Below are 25,484 nucleotides of genomic sequence, written 5' to 3' on the forward strand. Positions count from 1 at the left end.
CCCTTCTATTTGAGGATGGAACAAACTAGCTCTACAAAAGCCACCAAAAGAAAGGTTCTGGTGAAGGGTTTCCCTTTACAATACACTCTTTAGGAGTAATGCCAGTCATCACAGCAGGGGTTCAGACACTGATAAGAACAAATGGAGTGGTCTTGATTACCAAAGTGGTCTTGTCTTCCCTGAGAGATCTTTAAAAGTGAGCTTCCAGGCTGTGCCTCAAGTGTATTTGCTTTTAAAAATCATTATTTCATTAATGGATCCAACACTGACTGACAATGTTGCCCAATCATCCTGTCCCTCAACCCTCACAGACCTGCACCTTGCATCATGTTGTTGCAAAAATACAAAAGTTGAGATAATTGTCGGTTTAGTTTCATAAAGCGCAACTTCATTTTTACATTGGTTTTGTCTGTTTAGGCACACACATATAGGCAAACACCTCCAGAGGAAGGTTTCCAGGAGGATTAGTATGGCTACTATAGTACGATATTGATACTGGTCAAAATCACTGGATCGGAGGTCAGAAAAGTGTAATTTTGTCTGTGAAAAATGTACAGGAAAAGCAGCAATAGTTTTTGAACCTGACGGTTACGTCTTTGCAGTCGATACATCAGCACAAAGTTGTTAGTGGCGTAAAACTGATATCAGTGTGCATCTATAGATGTGATATTGTATCAGTAATGGACTAAATAAACAACCTTAAATGGATTTTTAATGTTTTCTAGTTCAGCTCCAAGTCCAGTTGTATCCACAGTCATTTACATTTATACTACAGCATTTTCATTTAAAAGGTGCATTTCAGAGAAAATTACAATCAGTTTCAGCTCCATCATCAGAAGTAATCTGCATCTATAGCAACACACTGGACATGCATCAGGAAGCTGACTGGTTGCCTAGTTCCAGAAAGTACAACTAATGTGTAACAACAATAGTGAAAAAATAGGAACAAGGATTTCTGTTATGAGACCACTGACGAGCTGAAAGTGGAACTGAAAGTATACGACAACGGACCTTTTTCACCCACAGCTGATAGTCGAGTTGTTTTTAATTGAAAAGTGGTGTTTTGGCATTTTTTAAATGAAAATGGCGTAATGTGGATGCAGAAGTTACTATTAGCCATGACCACAGGTTGGTTGAGGGCTAAAATAAATGCTTGATAGGGACTCGCATGACGACACAGTAGAGTTGCTAATGTTGCTTAAGTACATTTTGTCCGATTAAAAACATCAGTTAGGGTAGGGGTCTTACAATTTAAATGACCTGGGGGCCGCATGAGCTTCAAGACTAGTAAGAGGGGCCAGGCAAGTTAAAGAAACGGGCCACATGAAATCGTTTGAGACCTCTGAGTCACGGAGAACGACCTTGTTTGACAGCTCTGTTTGGCCTGTAGCGTTAGAGCTAAATGTATGGCTAGTGGTGTTAGCATAAGGAGATTTAACTGGCTGATGCTTGGTTGCATGGTTGCTTGGATAGTTGAACTATAATCAATGTCTGCCGCGCACACAACATGAAAGCAACGCACCCACAGTGCAGTTTGGCAACGTGAATGAGGAGTGTTTCCGTTGATGCCTCCTGATCAGCACCATCTCTACCATAATAGTCAGGGCACACAGCAAAATCTAGGTTCTTGCTCTGTCTTTGTCAAACCCGTGTAAAGCATCGATGCCTTGTACAGTGGGAAGGGATGTGGACGTCGGGGGGGTGAGTCTATTTCAGGGCGCACAGCGACTCATTTCCCCCCCTCCACCACTGACTGGGTGCGGCCCTCCGGCTCATTGTCAGGCCTGGGTGGTGAACCTTCAGCAGAATGGAGAGGGAAATGTAGTGTGGCATTGTGGAGTCTGCATCTAGTAGCTCGTGAGACCGAAACACTAGCAACCCCACCACCCACACATGCGCACAAACACACACACACACACACAGGGTTCAGGTTCCACCCCTGACCTGAGCCACAGTGGCCATGGCCGTGCGGCGTGGACAGTAGTGCTGTTGTCTGAAGTGACGTCAGTGAAATATTTTGTGAGACAGTGCTGTGATCTGCAAAAATGACACACCATGATATATTTCCACTATCAATTAGTACCTTTTCTTTGCCTGGCACGTATCCGTTTCGCTTTCTGGCAGTTCATCTTGAAACAGTGGTACGAACTGAATTAACTTGTGTTAGTATGAAAAGGCTAATATGAGGAGGCCTTGGGAGTTTGAGAAGCAGACCCTGCCTTGTAATGTGGCCGTGGACCTCTGTTGAATGCCCCCCTACCGCTGTCCTTTCTGTCATTTCCTGTCATTAATCTACTGTCTACAGAGTAATAAAGGCAAATATGCTCTTTTATAAAACTGCGTCTTAACTCTATCCCACATTCTGTGGTTACACGGCAAAACAGGTTTGCGTAACCAAGTAAATACATGGTTACGCACATTTCTACCTCCACCAAAGAGTTGTAGGAGGCAACATATTGCATGGAGTATTTGATTTGTGTTCCGTACCCGTGACTTCCCACTTAACTGTGGTGTAATCTAGGGCGATGCTTTTTGATAGTATTGTATCACAAATGTGATTCCTGCCCATAAGACATACAAAAACATCATCATAACTACAATGAAAGCCAACAGGAGTGTAAAAATAGGGTGTAAGGAGTGTATAAAAATACTGGTCAAATACACCAAGAGTATACTGTCTTCTGGGAAAGAATGTAAGGTTCAAATGGATAATGTTAGTTATATAACTTGCAGCCCTTTTCTAAGCAAACCCCCCAAATAATTATGTGATTCCAGAATCTGATTTGACTCAAACTAACTGACTGATTAATTGACTGTATAATTGTAATTGTAATAAAATTGTAAAGTCTGAATAAACAATAAAATAAAATCTCAGGCAACAGATACATTTCTATATGCATGGCCCCGGCCCATATCATACCTATACACCCTTAAAATCTCATTCTTACTTTCTTATTACCTTCTATACTGGCTAAGCGATCCACACAGAGAACCTATACATGTATACAGTCACAAATATGTAAGCTGAACACAATGAAGCGCGCCCCCCCTCCCCCCCACACACACACACACACACACACACACACACACACTTCCCACCCTGTCTTGTCATGTGGTTCATTTTCTCATTGAAAAAAACGGCCAATCAACGACAAAGGTCACAGAGGGGAGAGGAAGGGTGACTCCCAAACTTTCTTACACTCGTGTTCGCGCACACAAGGACGTGACAATCCTCTCAAACTTAAACAAAACTTAAATACAACACGTGATGTAGAAGCAACATAATGAACTGTGGCGTAGAGAGGACTGTGCAGAGGTCTCGGGACGCCACCTTTTTTTTAAAGGTCTGTTTATTTCTGTGATCACTGGCATTTGATTTGGAATAACTTGACTGAAGGTTGGTTTAATGTATTAGCAAACTGTCAACGAGTGTAACCCATACAACATGTGTATGTAATGCTCAAACATGTCATGAATGAAGAAGAAACTGGAAGAAAAACAAGTTTCCAGAGCTTTTATGTATGTTACCCCCTTAAATATCACTGTAAAGCCACGGATATTACAATGATGATGAAAATAATAATAATAATAATGATAATAATAATAATCTGAAGGAAAACAATAGGTTCCCTGCATGAATCCTGGTGTTTGTGCTCAGGCCCTAATAAACAACTAATGCTGACCCCCTCTACCCCTGACCCCCATCTCTACAAAACTCTTGCAGGACATGCAAATCCAAGTCTTAACAGAAAATGCAAATAAAAATAGTGATTGAAGCAATTCCTTAATCTTATCTGCCATCGTTTGCCATGCTAGAATAGTACTGCACATTCTCACCACTCGATATTTAAGAAAAACTTTGTTATATTAAAACTGCACTTTCCCCTATTTCCTGGATGTGTTCCAATAAAGTGGATATAATTAAACTGTATTGGTCACTATAGCACTGCTAAAGCAACAAATCTAATAACTTTTGCACAGCACTCTATCCTGATCCTGTCAGACAAACACAATGTGACACATTCCACACTCCAAACACAATGTGAACAATACCTAGCTTTTTGAAAATAGCTTTAGTGATAACCGAGAGACGATCAGCTGGAGATAGTGTTTGAACAGACTCTCTTGTTAGTATGACGTGCTATTGCGCCAAATGTGTTTTACGCTACATTTGCAGATACACAGCGATGATGAGGTGATTCCTCTGCTGCAGCTTTAATAACATTATCTAGTTTATGATTCCACACTGAGCTACTGGAACTCTAAGTGCAGAACAGAGAGGGTGGAGAGTGGAGGATCAAGACTGGAGGGGGGGGGGGGGGGGGGTCTTCCACCAACAACAATGACAGGAAATCAGCACCAATATCCTGGGGTCTGTGCACAGGCCAAGACACCCACTGACACAGAACAGCAGTGGTCGGCCAGGAACACACCCCCGACCATCCTGGCTCACATAGCTAATGTAGGTGTGGTCATTTCTGCCTCGAACGCATGACAAACAACCACTGCACACGGGTGTTTCTTCTATTAACAGAAAGTCTTATCTCCAGGCTGTTCCTGTAGGGATTACATCAGATATCAGTGAATGTGGATTTCACAATGGTTGATTGTGAATTCTGCAAAGTAACTCTACCCCGCCAAAAAAAAAGAAAGAAAAGAAGATGTGATAGGGCAAAGATAAGAGTGTCACATGGATATGATGCTTCCCCCAAATAAATACTAGAAACACTCAGCTTTGTTGTTTTTATGTCCGTCAAATTCTGTGATCACTGGCATTTGGCCTGGAATGATGTGACTGAAAAGCTCATACAAGCAGATATTTTACATCATGAAAGAGTAGAAGAGAAGAGTTCCACTCCAGGTTTCAAGAGAGTCAGGATTGTGCTATTGTTCACGTTTAAGTGTAGGTCACACAAATTAGTTGTGACTTTAACCTGTGATTGACAGCTGTTATTGTCTAATAGGTTTCCTGGTTGCAGTTGATGTCTATGAATTTGCTGTCAAAAAACGGTCAAATCTCTGTTTTACAACGAAGTCCACTTTTATAAACTATCTATGCTGAAGCTGAGAACATCTGACAAGACAACTCTATTTGATTGGCACAAAAATATGGCACCAGAAGCACAGATTATGAACAGTTCAACAATCTGTTGTCATTGGCATTATATTGTTTGTTTTGTTCTACTCTTGAAAACTGTATCGGGTATCAAGTATTCTGGTTTCCATGACTTCAGAGGACATTGCATTGACTTACATTCATTTCCTGGAGACTTACTCTGAACTTAACCATAATTACTACTGACCTAATCTTAACCCTGACCTTAACCTGACCCCATAATGTGACTGTGTAAACAGATTCAGGTCCCCACAACATAAGGAATACTAGGTACACGCACTCACACACACTTGACTGTAAGCGCGAGCCGTGCAAAGCCCATAAAACTAATTAGAAGATCACTGTCTCGGCACAAGACTGAATCCTTCCACCCAACAGCAGATGAAGATGATTTGTTTAGGGACAACACTGTTGTCCCACACAGTTTAAGAAAACCATGCTCTCTGTGTGACGCCAGGGAAAGAAACCAAGCATGTGTGGTGAATGCAGATGAAGCTCTAAAGCTCTTTAATAACTGAATCAGATTAGAGGAGAGAAAACACGCCCTCACATAAAGTCGCCGTCCTGTCTAATTTCAGGCCCCGACGAGCGATTCCTACTGTATTCTACTGTAGAATCATACTGTGCACACTGCGTTTACAGAGTCGTACACACACTCACACCCACTCTGAAAAAAGACTTCCCGAATCTCATCAAGCCACAGTCAATTTCATCTGACACACGCGCTCTTCCTCTCCTGTAATTAGCATTTCAAGACTGGCTTATGTAAGCAGTCAGAAGGAAGACTCCCAGAGGCTTCACACTCTCTCTGAACAAATCACTGAACAACAAGAAGAAGAAGAAGCAGCAAATGCAGCTACTTCAATTTTATATTTTATGTTATGTTGTGATTTTAACCCTTAGTGCTATCTATAAATAAATAATACACAACTCCTTTTATAAAGACATCCTGAAGTGCGTTTCTTTGGCTCTTTATGTGTTGCTGAGTCAATCATATTAAAAAAACAAACATGTAATGATAATTGTACAGAATTCACAAAAATTCAGTTATTTTTGTTCATAAAAACTAACTTTGAATTGTGATGTATTTCTAAATTGTGAGTACTTTTTGCTCAGGTGTGTTTATATATATATATGAAAAAAAAATCAGATTGTCTATAGGTTGAGCCTCCATATATACGTTTTAACATAGCAAAGGAAAAAAAGCAGCGTAAATGCTCTGTTCTCAGGGTAAAATGCAAAAATACCATTTTGTTTTGACATTCTCCTTCACCTTATGAAGCAAACCTATTACAGTCATATAGATATATCTGATAGGTTGCATTTGATGACAAAATGATTCATATTTTTGCAACGATTTTCCTGATTGATCAAAGAAAAGCAGTGGATGCTCATATCTGAGAAGCTTGAATGAGAAGTTATTTAAGAAAATGATTGTAATATTCAAAACAGTTGCCCAAACATTTTCTGTCCATCAGCTAATCCCGGGTTTTACTGCTCGCCTTATCTTAACAACAATCTTAAACATGCATTTAAACTGAGAGAAACTGCACACTGGCAAACAATGAGTCTACATTTGTAATGTGAGCTAAGAGAGTGTTGCTACTTCACTGCATTCCACAATGGCAGAATACACATTTTTACTGCCTGGTAAACTACACAGCAACCTTTGGAACCAGTGATGTTGTTTTTGTGTGATTTGTTCCACGTTGATGACAGTGGATCTTATTTTTTCCCTCCCTGCCTGCACTCAGTGTTTTTGACCTTCATCACTGCTCATCCATTTTTTTCGCACCTCCCCTGCACTGTCTCACTTTCGCCTACCTCCGTTCCTCACACATACATACAGAACGCTCGACACGGATTTGCACACATGCACACAACATCAGCGTCGCCATGGCAACCTTGAGCGAGGCTCCTTCGGTTTCCGGAGAGGGCGTTGCTCTTTCGAACCCTCTTTTGTGTCGCTTCAAAGACAAGGCCAGACAGGCAGTGTGCAGACGTCGGTGTGACTGCGAAACTAAAGACCGTATGTGTGTCTAAAGAGACCATACGTGCGCGTGTGTGTGTGTGTGTGTGTGTGTCATTGGCCAAGCCACAAGGCCTAGGCAGAGGAATGCCGGACAGGATGTTGGGAGAAAATTCCAGAAAGAGCAGATTCAATGCAAAACACACCCTGAGGTGATTCTGACTGTGCTGCTGAAACACAGCAGACAGTAAACTGCATCCCTCGAGTCCAATTTACACTCACACACGCTGTCCTCTTCTGTCTTTATGCAACTTTCTCAGCAAAATCTGAAATAAGCCTTTATATAATAAAAACTTTACTAAATGGGCTGGCTCCTCAGCAAGGTTTAAACTCTCCAATATAAGCTTTATATGTGAAATATAAGTGGTAAACATGTGTTTGCTGTGAGTGTTGTTGTTTCTTGTGGACGCCGCTTCCCCCTGGGTTGCGTGCCAATGTGAACAGCGCAGTCCCAGCTCCATTAGGCCGTGTGTAGAGAGCAGTGAGGGTAAACACAGGAACAATCACTGTATATTCTGAGGACAAACAATGCAGCACAGCAGTGTTCAAGTGCTGTGTGTTCAAGTGTGAGGGAAAAGAGAATCTTTTTTTTTTTTTTTTTGAATACCAGAGACATAACTCATAGAAGCCGTACTCTGGAAATATGAACGCTGCCATTACACAGAAATAAGAGGAGGCAGTGAGTGGCCACGAAACGACAGACTGTCAAATACTGCACTCTGTAATGACAGTGTGACATTTCAGCAAGAGAGGATTACAACATTTCTGCCTTTCTTAGAACATCTGGGTACACGTGTAAAGGCTGAGACTTTATATAGGAGATATAGCAGCATTGGTGTGACCAAAACACAAAATCATGTCATGCAGAGTTAAAAGAACTAGATGATTAATTGATTAGTTGATTTACAGAAAATTTACTAAATTCTACTTCGATGATAACTGAAGACATGATTTGACATTTCTGTCTGTTTTACAGTCTGTGGACAAAACTGTTGATCAATTAATCAAGTCCTATACACAGATACAGTGTATATCATTGTAGTGGATAAGTAGCCATTCAGCTTTCATGTTTTACAAAGTTTTAAAATATGTATTTTGGTTGAACAAAAGATTTTAACATTTGCCAGTATTTTTCCATGTATGCATTCACTTTTTAAGTGCGGTTGATGAAGTTCCAGTAGATACAGAATATGCATTTTAAAGTAGGTTAATACTTAAGGTTTAAGTGTGTGAAACCACAGTAAGCTTCCACTTAAAGTGTGAAATTCACTGACTGGTTTGGGTTTTTTCGGGCTGCTGTAGAAACACGGCGGCATAATGTGGTGGCCTCGATAAAGCAAGGACCTTGCCTAAAGTAAATAGAGTAAAAGGATTATTCTAAGGCTATAGAAAAAATATGAACTGATTCAAACAGATTCTGTTGCTAGAATTGACAAAAAAATAAAAACACTGCAGCTGCAGATTTGGGGGGTTAATGTCATGTGAACAGTACGAGTACGTACCTCACACACATTTGTCTTCGTAACAAGCCGGTGATTAAAGACAACGTCCACATTATTGTTCGCTTAAGGCGGCAAATGTAGGTTTTTGTGTCTGGCTGAAGACGTTTTAAGGCACTTTCGCCTGATGAAGATACAATGTTTTGGCCCTAATATTTAATTGCTTACAAACTAATTGGACATTTACTTGCTGATCCCTGCTGCACATGCTTGTTTGTGCTTCTACCAGCATCTTTTGTTTGTGCTCACTGTGCTCCTCTTCCCACCTACAGTAATGTACCGAGGAGAGGAATCAGGCATGGACACACACCGCCTCAGGGGTAAACATCCAGGATGTGGCAGCGAGGGGCACAGACGTTCAGGACTGGAGAGAGAGAGAGAGAGAGAGAGAGAGAGAGACCCTCTTCTACACATGGACAAGAACCCTGGTGGTGAGTTCACAGCTGCACAGACACAACGAGTGGCCACTGCGGAGAGTGAGACTGCAGTCGTAATGTTAAACAGACAAAGATCAAAGGTTGAAAAAAAGAAAAAGAAAAAAGAAATTCATGTCGTGGGCAGATTTAAAAAATGACACTAAACTATTTCCTGCTGTTTGTTGTGGGGTGTGTGGCAACGTCAGATATTTAGCTATGGTCTTTTTACACAACACCATGTCATGTAAGTGTTTTCCCTCTGTCACTTTAGCTGAGTGCTTAAAGGGATAGTTCAAGTGAAAAAAAACAATGACCTCAATGACATTCAAACTGCACGCTATATTTTGAAAGTGTTCAGAGGTTTACCATGCTGTTACATAACCCCTTTTCTTCAGCACTTAAAAAAGCCCAAAAAGGAAGCAACGTAAATTCTGAAAAGAACGTTTTAGATATTGCATTTAAAAAAGTACTTTAAGCCACTTTCACACTAAAGTTAGCGAGTATAGAGCTCGGGACGTCACGTGACTCCGCCATGTTGGCAGTAAGATGCGACCAAAATGAATGAGACTTGTGCTGAATTCAACCTGTCAGAGTTCACTGCGCACTTAAAATCCACGGAGATCAACAGATATATTACAAAACTTGACTTGAGTGAATATATCTGATCCTTATAATGCCCCGACCTGCTTCAACAGAGAGTCACTGAAGGTTTACAAGAACCTGGAGGGAAACAAATGGACGCAGACGGGCTTTGTGACAAACATTCAACTCTGGAGTTACCAGCAAGTGTCGCATTAGTATAAACGTTAGTATTAGCGACAGGCAGTAAGTAGTGTTAACTTTGCTGTGCATACTTGTATGTCAGTTTTTTACTGAGCGTTAACCACAAAATCTGTTGCTTGTGTTTGTTCCCATCGCTCCATCTTCTTCCGCTCGCTGGGAGTGTTTCATAGCAGCAATTCACCTCCACCGTCTCTCTGGATCTACAAACTTCACTTTTATAATGAAAACACCCAGAGTTGTGTGACATATTGCCTGATTTATGTGTTGTCCAGTATCCTGCCATGGGGCGTTATACCTTGGTTAAATGGGTAAAGGGTTGGGATGCCCCTGAGCTAGGCACCCAATCCCCCATCGCTCTCCAGGCGCAGATAAACTCTGCCCACTGCTCCTGCGCCAAATGCAGAGGTCATATTGTGTGTGTGTGTGAGCAAAAATGACTAATTCTAATTGTTTGCCATGTGGCAGCTTGACCAGTGACTTATTTCAATGAGCTCTGTGGATATTTTGTTATGTGTGTGGCCCTTATCTTCCTTTACCTCTACTAGTATGGCCCTCTAAAGTAAAAAATGTTGCCCATCTGTGTTAAAAACCAATCTATCCCTGGCCCTAAAAAAATGTTGCTCATCTGTGTTAAAAAACAATCTATCCCTTTAACTTTAGACAGAATGGTTGGTATTTGCATGCGTTTGCTCTTTGGGGCTGAGTGAAACAGCTGCAGAGGAGAAATTAAAGGTATGTGAGAGTCCAGTCAGGCTTGCACACTCACAGTGAGGTCGTGGTCTAGTTTGGTTTCATGACCCCACAGTGTTGCCAGGTTTTTTTGTCCTCTCGCCCACAGCAAATGTCCAGCCAGCTGAACCCTGCCCTCAGATTGGCAGCATGTGCAGCATGGTTCATGTGGGTGCAGCTCCCAGTGTCAACCATGACACAGAGCACCTATTCTCTGCAGGAGAACGGGCTTAATGCATTCACTGCAGCTTGGGCACTAGTAATGTGAGAGCCTGCAGCCCATTGAAAGGAACTTATTGTAAAGAAAAGCGTGGAGCAGCGGGAAAGGCATGTGGGAATGGGAGGCAGAAACTTTTCTCCTCATCTCTGGATCACACTCACCTTCTTCTCAGCGTGCTCGTGGATCTCCCCGTTACTCTTCGTGGACTCCCTGGGTGTCTCCTCCTCATCCTCCTCCACCACCACCACCTCCTCCTCCTGCTTCTGCTTCTGCTGCTGCTTCTCCTGCTTCTCCACCATCACCACCACCACCACCTCCTCATTTGTCTCTGCCTCGTTTGGCTTGGTGTGACGCGCGTCTCCGTGCGCGTCTTCATCACCAACCTCCTCCTCCACCACCACCACCTCATCCTCCTCTTCCTCCCCTTCGTCGTCGAAGGGTAACGGGACACCGTCGGTCACATACTCCTTCAGACACTTCATGTTGTGTTTCTTCAGCAGCTGCTCCGTGTCGGGGTCCACCACTATGAGCTCCAGGGAGCCCACGGTGGCGCGTATCCGGGACACGACCTGCTGATGGCTCTCGTTCTCCACTTCGTCGCCATTCACGAACACCAGTCGATCTCCTGCGCGGAGCCCCGAGGTCTCCGCCGGGCTGTCGGACTCCACAAGTCGGATGAACTGTCCAGTCTTACCTTTCTCCCCGTGGAGGTGGAAGCCGTAGCCGTTGTCGCCTTTCTCTAGCGCGCACAGCCGAGGGCGCAGACACTGGCTCTTGCTCGGCATGTTCAGCCTTCACTGAGCTGCTGCTGCTGCTGATCAACCTGTTGCTGCTTCACAGTGAAAATGACCGAGGACCTGCTCAGGATGCCGCTGCTGAGTAGGAGGTGTGAATGAGTGAGTGGTACCCCCTAAAAAAAACACCCGACCCCCGCCCTCTCAGGGAAGATCAGTCCGTCCTTGTCCCACTTCCACAGAAAATGTGTGGTTTTGGTCCTCACACCTGCTGTGATCCTGTGGCCGATCACTGTCAGACAGTGGACAGAGAAGGTCCTGAAGCTGATCTGAAGCTGCTTTGACTCTGTGAGAACGCTGCAACAAAAGGAGAAAACCCACTCAGGAAGAGGGAGGTGCGTTCAGGGAACAGCCCAGCTGGCTCCCTCATGCAAACACGAATCGAGGAGTAAACACTAAATACATAATGACGACTGTGAGTGGATTAAAAATAAACATTGTGCCTCAGATTATCGAGCTTTTCCCCAGAGTTTGGAGTTCTCCCTGTTTACGGTTGCCGTACTTTTATTCACATGTTGTGAACTTTCTCCTCCATGCGCACAGCACGTGTTACGGCTTTTTAAACACATTTTGTTAACAGTATATTTAATATCCAAAATAACCTGTTACATCCAAATCTTTAGGCATTTTTGCGTGTATGTGAAAAAGTTTTTATTGAAATAGAAAAATTACATTACACTGTAAAATCTTGGATTAAAACTTTTTCTAGTAACCAGCAACCACACACTTTTAATTGGAAATGAATGCTAGTCGGGTTCATAAGGAATAAAATTTGAGAAATAAATGAATAAATGTCTTTCAGAAGTGGCTGAGGGTAACATAGCAGGTGCATCAGCACCAAATACACTGTTTTTGCACGTTCTTTAATATATCCATCACTAATACAACATCTCCACAGCTCCACTGATCGGACACGACCTTAATACAACGTTCACTGGTTTTAATGAAGTGGCTCATCAGTGAATATCCATGACCTGATTTGAGAGAGTTCCTTCTGAACCATTGATAATGAGATGTGAAGCCTATTATGTAGTTATTCTCCATTATCTTTATAGCTTGAATAACTCAAAATGAATGTCAGCTACAAGAGTTAAAAAAAACAACCAGTTACTGGTGTTAATGTTGTGGCTGATAACAAGAAGCTTCTAAAGCAAAAAGTTTCGGCAGGACTTGACCCTTTGAGCTGAGAATGTTTCCCGGCCTGATAAGAGAACAGTGACAGGATGCCTCTACACTCTCTGCCCTGGAGTTTTAAAGCTACACAGCAGCAGCAGCATGTCTGACATATACAGCAGCGTGTTATTACCGAGAAATCATCCAACTAATAAACAGGTTTATTTTTGATTTTTCCAGAGTAAATGATAGAGAACATACAGACTCCTCAAAGTGTCAGCAGAGTGTGACTCATTTAGAAGTAAGTGGGAAAAGAGGCGTGCTGCGTTCAGGTGTACAGCCCCACACAGTGAATCACAGTAACACAACCTCTCTACACCCACAGTTCATGCTACAGATCTGAAGTACCAAATGGACCCATACAACATCTCTAACTAATACGATAGTTTAAATGGCAAATGGTCTGTATTTATATAGCACTTTTCTAGTTTTGATTTCCACTCAAAGCTGTTTTTACACTACACCTTTTGCCACTCATCCATTCACTCTCACTTTCATAAAGTGCATCGTTTTCTTGACTTGTCCAAGGACACATTGGCATGTAACCTAGCGCAGTCAGGAATTGAACCAACACCCTTCCATTTGAAAGACAACTGAGCCACTGTGGTGACAGTGAACTGCTCTCCAGTTCTATACATGCTGGTAAATAAAAGGAAGGGAAGCTGCTGCCACACAGTGGCTTATTTACCTCAGCACATCCTGTCACTCCCTCACCTCTTGCCTATAGGTCAAATTAAGGAAAATATCTAAATACCATTCTTTAAAGTTAATGTTTGGTTCAATGTTCACTCTGTAATAGAAGATGAAACTGCAATGGAACAATGACAAATGTCTACCATCAAAATATGGATTATTCTATATTCAAATGCAAAGATGAGAACTCTTTCTTACACGTGTGAGTCACATTTTTATTTTTATTTTCATAGATAATCATTTAGAATAAAAGTCCCGGTGTGTAAGAATTGGTGACAACTAATGGTCATTTTGGTTCATTTTCTTCATCGTCATCACCTGTTTCTTTCACTCACACGTTTGAGGGCTTTGCACAGGAACATTTTGCACATTTTGTAGGAATTATTGTTAAAAACACACATCCTGTGTTCCCACTGGCCATCTACTTTTTTAGGGCCAATTGGTCCTCGATGATAACCTGCAAAGCCAGTCTTTGCGCCACCTACTGGCAACAGGAAGTACCCCTCTCTCGGACCACATGATGGCCATCGTGGTTCCTCCACACCCCGATTGAAATAGTGATTTTAAGTTGATACTGATGAATTGTTCAGCCCTACTGCTACCAAGCCCCCGCCCCCACATAGACACACACAGATGGGACTGACTCCAATAAAACAACACCACATACATTACAAAATATACCTTTTATATATATGTACTGTGTATATATATATAGTATGATAACAAAGCACTTTTTCATGGCACTTTGTGATCACTGTGATGCTTCAGAGGGACAAATGTGACACTGAGCAACTGGGACAAGCAAACATTCATAATGAACAGTGTGCAAAGAATCCAGATACACAATGCGGCGTGAGAACAAATACAGGTTCAGTACAGTTTCGACAACATCCATCCGCCAAAAAGGAGACACAACAATGTCGGTGAGCGTGTGAACGGTATAAAGGCAAACCGGAGCGTGCTGAGGAATCTCTTAAGTGATCTTTAAGTACGAGGGTTCACCACATCTTCATTGAATGTACAGACAGACAAAACAAGTGGACGAGACCCCTCAAAACATTGGCTTTATTCTAACACCAGTACACATGTGAACAGATGGATTCATTATAGCTACAAACTTGATGACTGTGAGACTCAAGTCCACTTCTTAAACACACTTAATTATCAAAGGGTGATGATGATGACGACGATGAAGACTGTAAGGCCAAAGGGGGTTGAGTTCACAGTCTGGTAAACTGGGATTAGACAAATTTGAGAGCTGCATGGCAAAAATGCTATATCCATATCAACAGTCGTATTTGATTGTTCATATAAAACCACTGTTTATTCAGAACAGAATAATACATTTGTTTTTTTCTTCTTTTTTTTGTTGTCCCTGCAGATGAATATAGCATTTCAGATTGTAACTCCTGACTCGTAGCTTTGATACAACTGTCACCACAAAGACCACAAACGTCTCTATACACATGACACAAAAGAGTTTTAAACTTCACATTTCAGATTGGGATGGCGGTTAATCCAGATTCACCTCTGTCCAACTACTAGCTCAGTGAAGGAGTCAAAGGTGTCCGCGTCTCAGTTTTGGCGCTGAGGTTGGCTTTTTGTAAGAGAGCGGCCATTTTTTTCTTTTTATTTTTTTTTTATTTTACCTCAATCCCCACTCCCTCCCTCTTTCTCTTCCTCTCAGTATGTCTCTCTCTCTGCCTGGTGATCAGCAGCAGCCTGACTTCTGCTTCTGAGACTCGATGTAGTCATGTATCTGGAACTTGGGCTCATTCGGCTGCTGTGTTGCTCTGTGCTTCAGCTCCCTGAGGGAGAGAGGGAGAGGAGGAGGAAGAGAGAGGAAGTTAGATACAGAGGGGGTGGATGTGTGGGACTGAGCACAGACAGGATCAGCAAATAAAGAAAAAAAGACAAATAAAACAAGCTTGAGAGAGAGAGTGAGAAACATCCTTCTCTGCTTGGATTTAATCAAAAAGCCTCAGGCTTTAATCACTTCTTCTAACTTGCATATAAAATATCCATCACACAAAGACACCGACTCATCCGCAGCCTTTTCCTCGCCTGCCAGAGGAACACGCTGTGCAAGCATAACAGCCCTCTTCATGTTTCCTGCCATTCAATAGGAAAAGGTGTGTTCACAAGAAAAGTCACACAAAGCAAGAAATCACACATCAGCCACTGTTTGAAATCCACATGGAGCCTCAAACATGCACAATCCCATTAAAACAAGTCAACAGGAAACAAATGTCAAATTAGCAACAAAACAAAAAAAAGAACATTGGGGTCTATTAGTTTCAGGACTCAGAGGGAGGATTTTGAGCATCAGTGATGAGGACAAGTATAAAAATAGTCCGAGGCTTGAGGAGAAGAGCGCAGGAAATAATATTCATGACACAGAGTAAAATAATACAGAATACATTTATGTCATCGCAGAAGCCAAAACAAAAACCAGCAGAGAAAGGTTAAAAAAATAATGAATACGGTCACTGAAGTGGACTTTTTCTGAAAAACAGTTTCAGTAGCTTAAATACTGATGTTGGAGATTATGACTCTGGAAACAAAAAGAGCATCAATAACATCTCTGTGTTCTCCTGTCTTTGCATACCCTGTTGACAGTGACTTTGAATGGATAGTTCAGATTTTTTGAAATGTGGTACTGAAACCCCCTGCACTTTAAACCAATGAGTGTCTAATCTGGTCAGAATGGGGCCTGTCTAGAGAAAGAAAGTGGGGAAAACACAACTGTTCAAAACTGTGGACAATATGAGCTAAAAATGATTTCCCAATATTCCAACCTTGATGTCCCAATAAAGATATTCACGATATTTCACAGAATTTCAATGCAAAGGTGCTTGTTTTGAAATGGAACAATGTGTACTTCAGTATAGTGACATATTTATGATGCAAAATAAATCTATGAATATCAAAAAGAGAGAAATAAATCTAAAATGAAGTCAATAATAACATGGATAACTGTAATTAAAACACCAAACAATATGTAATAAATGTAATTTGATGTTGAGACAACCCATTATTTAATACTGTGCTAATAACAAACAAAAGTCTTATTACTATTATAAAAAATACTGCTCGCAAAAATATTTGGTATTAAATTGTCTTTAAACACAAGTGGTGGGCCGCATGTAATCCATTGAGAGGCCGCATATGGCCTGCGGGCCGCCAGTTTGACACCACTGATCTAGAGGCTAAATTTAGTAAAATAAAGCAATATATGTAAGTGGCTTCATTCCAGCAGAGATTGCACAACTGAACGATTACTATTTCACATTATCCACCTTTTTATTGAGTTATTTTTTATTCTTTTTTTAATGTATTCCAATAACGACCCCGCGGGTCTAATATTTATTCATTATTATGTAGATTCAATTATGATTAGTGGAGAGCTTTTATCCTTTTATCTCACTCTTTTTCCTAGTTAGTATAAAGTGCAAGAAATTTATTGTTTTCCTTCAGATTATTATTATTATTCCGTATCTTTGCTGTCATTTTTGAGCGGGTTTAGGAGGTCAGGTCTGGCGAAAATGCGAAAACATTTATTTCAAGTCTTACGTCTGTCATCACGTATGTGAGATAATAAAGCTAATAAATATAAGTCAAGTCACTTATGTTGGATTTCTGTCTTTTAGAGCTGGACAGACAGTAACACAGAGCCCTACAATATGAAGACATTACTTACTTTGCTATTGCGTGAAAGGCCAGCTCCACATTGACTCCTGTCTTTGCACTGGTCTCCATGAAAGGAACACCATATTCCTAAGATACGAGAGCGTTAGAAAAGCAAGTGGAGGGTGTTTCCTTGAAAATATAATCACATGGCGCTGTAACACTGTACATTACCTTCGCCAGCTTCTCCCCTTCCTCCATCTTGACGACCCTCTCTGCAGTCATGTCTGACTGTAAGCCAGCGGTGGAAAGAGAAAACAAGTCATCAAGGCAGAGGTGAAAGGTTACAGATACACCATGCCATTAGCTACAGTGATGCACCATCATGTCAGCGCCTCCACGTCGCCTTATCAGGCTTCTCCTGCTGAGCCACAGCTCAGGACTGATGAGATGTCAGAGAGGCCACCTCCAGCAGAAGAGCTGTGCTCTCAGAGCCTGAACGCCACCAGTCGAGCTGCTCTTACAGCAAATAATGAGCTGCTGCTGTGTGACATCTATGGACCATGAGAATGGCAACTCTTCTCTGAACCACCAGAGGGAGCTTTTTAGATATATTAGCAACGACTGCTGGTGATGAAGAGCGACATGAACATGTCTCTCTTCATCACCAGCAGCACTGTGAGGAAAATGGTTTCACGCAAGAGAAGCTTGAAGCAAGTGGATGGTAATTCTGTGTGGCTCATTGTTTTTCAGTCATAATGACCGTATATATAAATCTGGGTGACAATTCAACGCAGTCGCATGCACTTTCAACTGCAAAGGAAGCAACAGCATTTTCACTGGAACCTCAGCATTTTCACTGGAACCTCAGCATTTTCACTGGAACCTCAGCATTTTGACAGACACGAGTGCACATTAAAAACATACATCAGTGACCGACTGTTTAAAACCTGGCGCGTGACCGTCCACATTCATGCATGTGCTGCACAGCGGAGGCATTTTCTGGCATTTAAGCCTTCTCATGTCTGTCTGAGTGTGATAAGAGTGTGTTAAAAAAAAACTGTGCTAAGGGACCACTTATCCTTGTGATTCTTTTATGTAACGCAAAAAGGAAGCTTCGCTCACCTTGTTGCCGAGCAACATGATGACCACATCCTTCTGGGCATATTCGTGTATTTCAGTCAGCCAAGCCTTCAAAAAAGTATGAAAGACGGTGGAGGAAAAATAGATGAGAACAAACACACACCACAAAATACAGCAGTTTACCCTCCCGTATGTACCGTGTTCAATTTTCACTGTCATCTAATCAATCATGGCAGAACTGTGTCACTTCTATCCTTGAACATTTTTATTGCTTTATATTCAACTGGGAACCGCGTAACCAAAGAAAATGATAGCATCATGTTGGAGGCCCTCATCACACTTTGCATGTAAATAGACAGAGTGAAGCATTACGCCTCAGAGGGCTTAGAAGCAGGAAGTGAAAATGAAGAGAGAGCACAGAGAGAAGTAATCTGAGACAGTCTCACCCTGATATTGTCAAATGATGGCTTGCTGGTGATATCATAGAGCAGAAGTAACGCTGTAAAAAAAAAGCCACAGAGAAACAGTTTGTCATATGAAGACACATATCAACACCTTCACAGGATTGAACACTAATAAAAACTACAAATCTAACCAGGTTCCTTTTAACTACAACTTCAACCTCCCCAAACACAATCTACCCACACACACACACACATTACAAGGAACCGAAATATAGAAAGTAAAGGTCACCCTGGGCATCTCTGTAGTAGGCGTGCGTTACACTGCGAAATCTCTCTTGGCCGGCTGTGTCCCAGATCTGCAAGACAAACCAAAAAACCACACATCACCTTAGAGCGTTTAAGTTGAACCAAGAAGTTTAAGCACCTGGAAATGCAACTTTCACACACACAGATTTAAACAGCCAGAATCAGAGGTGGTTTCTGGGCCAGTTTCATTTTGCTATTGAAATAAAAGAGAAAACATTTTGAAAAAATAATGTCCTATAAACCATTTTTTTTGTTTATCCAGTCACCTTAATGTCAGATTAAGAGACATTTTTGGTCTACCTTGCATTACAGAGCCTGAGCCTTTGTAGAAAATAATAGATTCATTATAGGAATAGGTACAGATGATTGAATTATCACATGTCATAGTATTTTATCATTATCAGATTTCAGCAGAGGAGAAAAGGCTAAATTCCTTGAGGGGAGGCATTGAATTCTGACAAGCCTCCCACTCAGTGTTGAACAAACAGGTTATGACAGTAATCCCTTACACTAAATTATACCAGAAAGCAGAGACCAACTGGATTGACCTGCATTGCAACATAATTGACCAGATGATTTGTGGTTAACATGGCGGCCATAGAAAGAGAGGATTTGTCATGATAAACTCTGAGTTTAGGTGCACATGCTCTTACCTGCAGTTTGATTTTGAGGTTGTCGACATCCACAACTTTATTCTACAGAAACAAGAAGAGAGAGAGAGTGAGAGCCGTGAGAGACTGACAAGTCAGCGTATGCTTTAGAGACTACAGTGATCCCAAGACTGTACACAGATGAATGACAAACATGTCGGAGGAGCTCAGACGCTCAGCGAGAGGCACAAGAAGCAAGGCAGCTAAAAATGCCTTTGAATGCTGGCAGAGAAAGTAATTTGCGACGCCCACATAACAACAAGGTCCTGAGATTAGACTTAATTACACAACAGTGAGAAAGACAACTGGCAGCATAACAATTGACTCCCCCATTTATTTTCTTCAGCCCTGTACGGGTGCCCTCTTGTTTCCTGTGAGGGTCTAAAAATAGTGAAGACACACCAGCTAAAACAACTAAATGTGGCGACCTGATGGAACTACTCAAGGTAATTAAGTAAAGTGTAAATTACGGTTACGCTAACATGCAGTGTTTAACAAAAACACAAAAACACCAGCTTTTCTACGCTCTCTTTTAAGGGAGGTCAGGGAGAACTGTGGTTTTATGTTTCCCTGACCGTCTACCAACTATCACTACTGCATGAGACAGGGAGAGTGAGTGCGACTGAGAAGAAGGAAGTGTGACTCGTAAAACCAGCACTTCCTGAGTCACTTCATAACTTGAGGTTATCACAAACAGCCCCAGCCTTTCCTGAGAGCACAAAAACAGCCACACGCAAAAAGAAAAATGCACACAGTGCAACACGGGCACAAAAACAAGAGACCTCAACGACGTGTGCAATGCCATCACTGGCAGCCAGAGCCGCCACCTGCTGAATCCTCTGCCTGAGCAGAATGGACATGGTTCAACCCCTGCATTAGTTGCTATGGGTTTCCATTTTTTCCCCCAACAATTATGACGTGTGAGGAGCCTGCGTGCTGAGTAACGGCTACAAGGAAGCATGCCGAAAATAGACCGGTCATGCAACAACAGCCTTTCTGTGTGCGGAGGACAATTGTGTGACTCTGAGGTGACTCCATTTCTAAGGAGCTTCTGCCCTTGTTCACAAACAAGTGAGAAGACAAAAGGTAATGCAGCCATTGTGCAGCATGAAGAGACATTTAATCCAGCTTGTTTGTGAATGTAAGTATAAATAGGCCAGTTCCCCCCCCCTTTTCAAAGCATTTCATGAATGGACGGTAACTTGTTGCTTTTGCATGAATGGGGCCAAAATGAAACATCTCCGCTTGTCAACAGACGCCCAGTATGTTGCCCTGTGTCCACCATTCAAAGCAGACAATACATCATCGCTAATGCAACAAAATCTCCCTCTTCAAAACACTTATCGTTATTGTGAGTGTTTCGCCTCGGTTGGAGAGAAATGCTTAGTGGAGACGGGTGGCAGAATGAGCAGACCGCGCACTCTGAACAGCTTATTATGATGTTCAGCCCCAGCAGAGGACGAAATATAGAAATGTGGCTCCTCATTCAGCAGCAGCCACTGTGCTCGTGTGTGTGTGTGTGTGTGTGTGATAGGTAAAAGCTGGTCTGTCAGCAGTGTGACTCCTCCAGGATCAAGATGAGCCGCAGCCAATCCTTCCAGGAGACAGGGACGTAGGCAGGCAGCATCTGTCGTGATATTTATGAAGCTGTCCACGACAACTCGCAGCACAAGTGGTCTGTGAACTTGACTGCTTGGTGAGAGAATTTGTACATTTGGTGCCACCATCGCCGATGAAGTGTTCGTAGTGGAGATGTGGAGGCGATAATTGGCCAGATGTCTCTGAACAGTAGACAACTAGAAGTGCTTTCTCCCAAGAATATCACACACATGACAAACAAGTGAATGGGTATTAACGAACAACATTATTGGCGACTCTTTCTCTCACCCTGAAGTCTATTCCAACGGTGGCTATAAAGTTGCCTCCCAAAAACGCACCGTCTTTAAAACGCACCAAGATGCACGTCTTCCCCACGGCCGAGTCTCCGAGCAGCATCACCTGAAGCAAACCCAGCACCGGAGAGAAGAACAACAGGTTACACAGACATGACGGACGGCCTTCACACCATGGCAGAGCATCACTAATAAACACTGAGGTGTTGTGTGTCACATGCAATCATGTGAAATGACTAAAGATCACAATGAAAATCTGTACTGATATAAACCAGCCAAACCCAAAAACCCCAAAGAAAATCAAAGACCGTGATGATGAAGTCTTGCCTTTAATATTTATTTACTTGCTAAGCTTTCATTCCATGTGTCAGCTCATTACAATGTTATGAGGGAGAGGAAGAAGAAACAAGAAAAAAACTGCTACCACTACATTTACTTTTGTGATGCACTGTTGACTGAGCTGCCACCAGCATGTGACATGCTGCCAATACTGGAGAGGCTGTTCAAGATGTTTGCAGCCAACTTTCTAATTATTGCTCTCAACAATTTTTTTTCCCCTACTTCTTTCTCAGCAAGCTTCCCTCTCCAAAAACTGATCGATATAATTACAACAACAGCGAGAATCCATGTGCAATTACACAATCCACCCGGAGGCATGTGATGATGATGCGGACCTGCAGCCTTGAGGTGAATCACATACACATTTAAACACAACAAAAGGGTCATCTGCAACTTTTGCCTTTTTGAACTGATTATCTTAATAAAAAAAGGGGCAGGTGTGTCCGTGCAGCCTCTATAAATACTTAATGGGTGTGTGAGGAGCAACAAGTACTGGACACCCTCAGCAAATATTTGCACGAGAAAAAAGGGCGGACAAAGAAATCCTTATCAGAGATGTGGAGAATTAAGAGTGATGCACATTCAAACACAGGCTTCATGACTGTGTCGAGTGCGCAAACACAGCCTGGTCTGGTTTAATGTATGCAGACTAATCAGCTGATTGTTGCTGCTTTTACATGAACTGTGCACATTCTCCAGATGTAGAGTCTACTGTATAATCATATGCAGCTGCTGCAGTTACACCCACTTGTTACTGTGTCAAACAGTCAACGTTAAACACCTGTCCCACTGCTAAAGAATAAGCCAAATTAACACACACATGCACATACTGCAAAAAAAAAAAAGACTAGTATACACACCTTGAAGGCAACATCATAATACTCGTTGATAGAAGCGCATCGCTCCAGCACATATTTTGACGTCCCGTTTTTAGTCTGCTTCTCCGTCAACGATGTCTTTCTCGTGGACATCGCAATGCCAAAGGAAGAGAGTGCAGGCTATGCAGAGCCAAACCTCAGTTTTTGGTTTTTTTTTTATCTCCGGGATGTGTCCAAGAAAAGACGCGCCGCTCAGTGCCAGTCTCCGCCAGCCTCCAGCCCCGCTGCTGCTCGCATACTCTACTGCATGTGGTCGCAAAAAATGATCAGCGAGCGAGCGAGCGAACGAGCGCTCCCCAAACACAAGACAACAACAACAACAACAACACCTTCAAATCACACTGTCAACACACGGGAGCGGCGATCAAAAGTTGAAAAAACAAACACAGGCGGCGGCGACAGTGTCTGCGTCTACATGAAGCAGCAGCAGCAGCCACAGAAGCTGTGGTGACAAACAGGCGGAAACATGTCTCTGTCGGTGCATCCTGGCGTGGGCAGATGATTAACTGAGTGTGTGAGGACACGCTGAAGGTTGTCTTTATTTTTTTATGAGAGGGAGAGAGCGCGAGAGAGAGAGAGAGAAAAAAAGAACACCGTTTGTCCCTGAGCAGCTGAACATGCGGTCACCTGTGCCCACATGTTTCTGACTCATCCCCCACATGTGGTGCAGGGTCACTGAAGAGGTCAGAGAGTCCCGGTTATACACTCCAGCCTCAACTGTGAGCTGGTGGATTCAAACCCACAACATGACCATTATATCAGCTTGTCTTTGCTCCTGCAAAAACCAAACTAGTTTTCTTTTCCTTTTGTTACTTTAAAGGAATATAAAAGTATTATATTCGTCGTAAAATGACCCTGGGATGTGTCATTGGAGATTAAGGAAATATGTTATATGGAAATTGCTTGCACTGAAAACAATGGTGCAGCCGGTTTATTCACAACCGGCTGCACACCGGCTGCACAACCACAACACCGTTTATGTTGTGGTTGTTTTGCACTGTTGTGCCACACGCCGCCAAGAGCCAGCTGTTCAATATAAAGCAGTTTATAGCACTCTGACGCTCAGGTTGCCAGCAGAGTAACTCAAACACAGCGAGCTGCAAATGTTACCAAGCGTAAAAAGCCTCACTACCACCTCAAAAATGTCTTGATCAGTGGAGAAGAATAACCATAGACCCTGTATGACATATGGATGTATGATGTGTTCCATTTTCTGGGAGTGATGTCAAAAAATCATGGATGGAATCATATCCTGACATATCCCAGCCATTGTTTTGATTTGAATTTGAGTTGAAAACCACACACTATACGTGTATAGTGTCCATAGATGCAAATTTAGCAGTACTACGTGTACAACTGATTTACTGTAAAATAAATAAGACGTAATGTTGGGTTTGGTGAGGTTGCACTAGACGTCCAACAACAAATGGAACAAACCACATGCCCCAGGTTTTCTTTCTGCAGCCAACCAGGAAACAAGAATACACTAAATAGCCACTAGGAGGCAACTCTATCCACCCATCCATCCATCCATCCATCCATCTTCTACCACTTTACTCTCTATATGAGGGTCGTGGGGGAGGCGTTGGTGCCAATCTCAGCTGACATAGAATGAAAGGCGGGGTTCACCCTGGACAGGTCACCAGTCCATCACAGGGACACATAGAGACAAACAACCATTCACTCTCACACTTACATTAAATTTCGATTGTCCAATCCCCCAAATCTGCATGTTTTTGGACTGTGGGAGGAAACCGGAGAACCCGGGGAAAGCAAACACACACACAGGGAGAACATGCAACTCCATGCAGAAAGACACTTGTTGCTGCAAATGCAAGAGTCCTGCAAACTCTAAAAACCCTCAATTTGAATGGAAGTCTATAGGAAAACGAGTCGACTTCTCACTTGAGTTATAACGTCAGTAAACATCTCCCCGAGGAGTTAATGGTCTCACTTGCTCATAGTTACAGGCCTTCTTCAGAACATGATGCCAATTTTGTAAGTGATGTTCCCATTTAGAGGAAAATGGCACATAAGATGAGCGTACACCATGTGACTGATAGCTACCATTGGAAGTGACATCCCTGTACTTCTATTTGCAAAAATGTCAACAAGGTGTCAGAAAAACAATTGTGATTCTGGAGGCGGGAGTTCAGCTGCTTATGGGTGACGTCGCAAACAGTTGCCACTTGAGAAACACTAAGCTCTGCATTGAAATATAAGACGGCTGAAAGTGGAGAGGTTGTTTAAGACAAACATACCGGTGTGGTAAGCGAAAGCTTCAGTCCTAATTATTGAAGTCCAATAATAAGTTCAGTGTTTACAAAATAAAACAGAGGGTGGGAAAATGATGGCCATGAACGCAGTGTATCGTAACTTATTTTTCCCATAATTTAAGGAAAACTCATTGTTTATAACACAGTCGTGTCAGGAACAGATGATCTAATATGTTCCTGCCAAGCCACTCATTTAATTAACACGTCAACTCTTTTTCCAAATGGTTTGAGAGACTTCATCTAACAATCAAGTCTTAAAATAAATCTTATTTTCTGCAGTGTTTGTCTCCCTCTAGTGTTCAAGTAAGACCCTCTCTTTCCTCTGTGGTGACAGGCCTCATGATACACAGTCGGGGATCATTTATGTTAAGCACTTGTGTTCATAAGTGACGTGTAATTACGTGTTTGAACACATGACCTTTGCCGCTCTGTGAGCAGCTGCAGGCGTGGCCGTGATTTATTTTGTGAGCGGACTGCTTTGATTCTGAGCAGGTGACGTGGAGGCTGTAACATCTGTTCAGCCTGTCAGAGAGAATCCACATTAAAAAACACGAAACCTCGTAAGGTTCGCTGTGTT

At 42.3% G+C, this 25,484-nt stretch overlaps 2 protein-coding genes across 2 annotated transcripts in view; both read right to left on the minus strand.

Moving 5' to 3' along the window:
• The window catches only part of nherf1b (NHERF family PDZ scaffold protein 1b), a 28,039-nt gene extending 16,161 nt beyond the window's left edge, over nucleotides 1-11,878 (minus strand). The window contains exon 1 of the mRNA XM_058653246.1: nucleotides 10,954-11,878. Within this exon, the coding sequence (XP_058509229.1) occupies nucleotides 10,954-11,577 (624 nt within the window). The 5' untranslated portion in view covers nucleotides 11,578-11,878. The remainder of the gene's footprint in view (nucleotides 1-10,953) is intronic.
• A 2,620-nt stretch (nucleotides 11,879-14,498) lies between these two features.
• On the minus strand, nucleotides 14,499-23,169 carry LOC131475277 (ras-related protein Rab-37-like). The gene is made up of 9 exons (XM_058653247.1): nucleotides 22,614-23,169; nucleotides 21,410-21,520; nucleotides 19,526-19,567; nucleotides 18,856-18,922; nucleotides 18,609-18,661; nucleotides 18,205-18,270; nucleotides 17,314-17,370; nucleotides 17,153-17,229; nucleotides 14,499-15,260 (listed from the first exon to the last, which is right to left on the minus strand). The coding sequence occupies exons 1-9, from the start codon at nucleotides 22,722-22,724 to the stop codon at nucleotides 15,164-15,166; spliced, it is 681 nt and encodes a 226-aa protein (XP_058509230.1). The 5' UTR covers nucleotides 22,725-23,169; the 3' UTR covers nucleotides 14,499-15,163.
• Nucleotides 23,170-25,484: the final 2,315 nt, after the last annotated feature.

This window comes from Solea solea, chromosome 16, assembly GCF_958295425.1.
Source record: "Solea solea chromosome 16, fSolSol10.1, whole genome shotgun sequence".
Lineage (NCBI taxonomy): Eukaryota > Metazoa > Chordata > Actinopteri > Pleuronectiformes > Soleidae > Solea > Solea solea.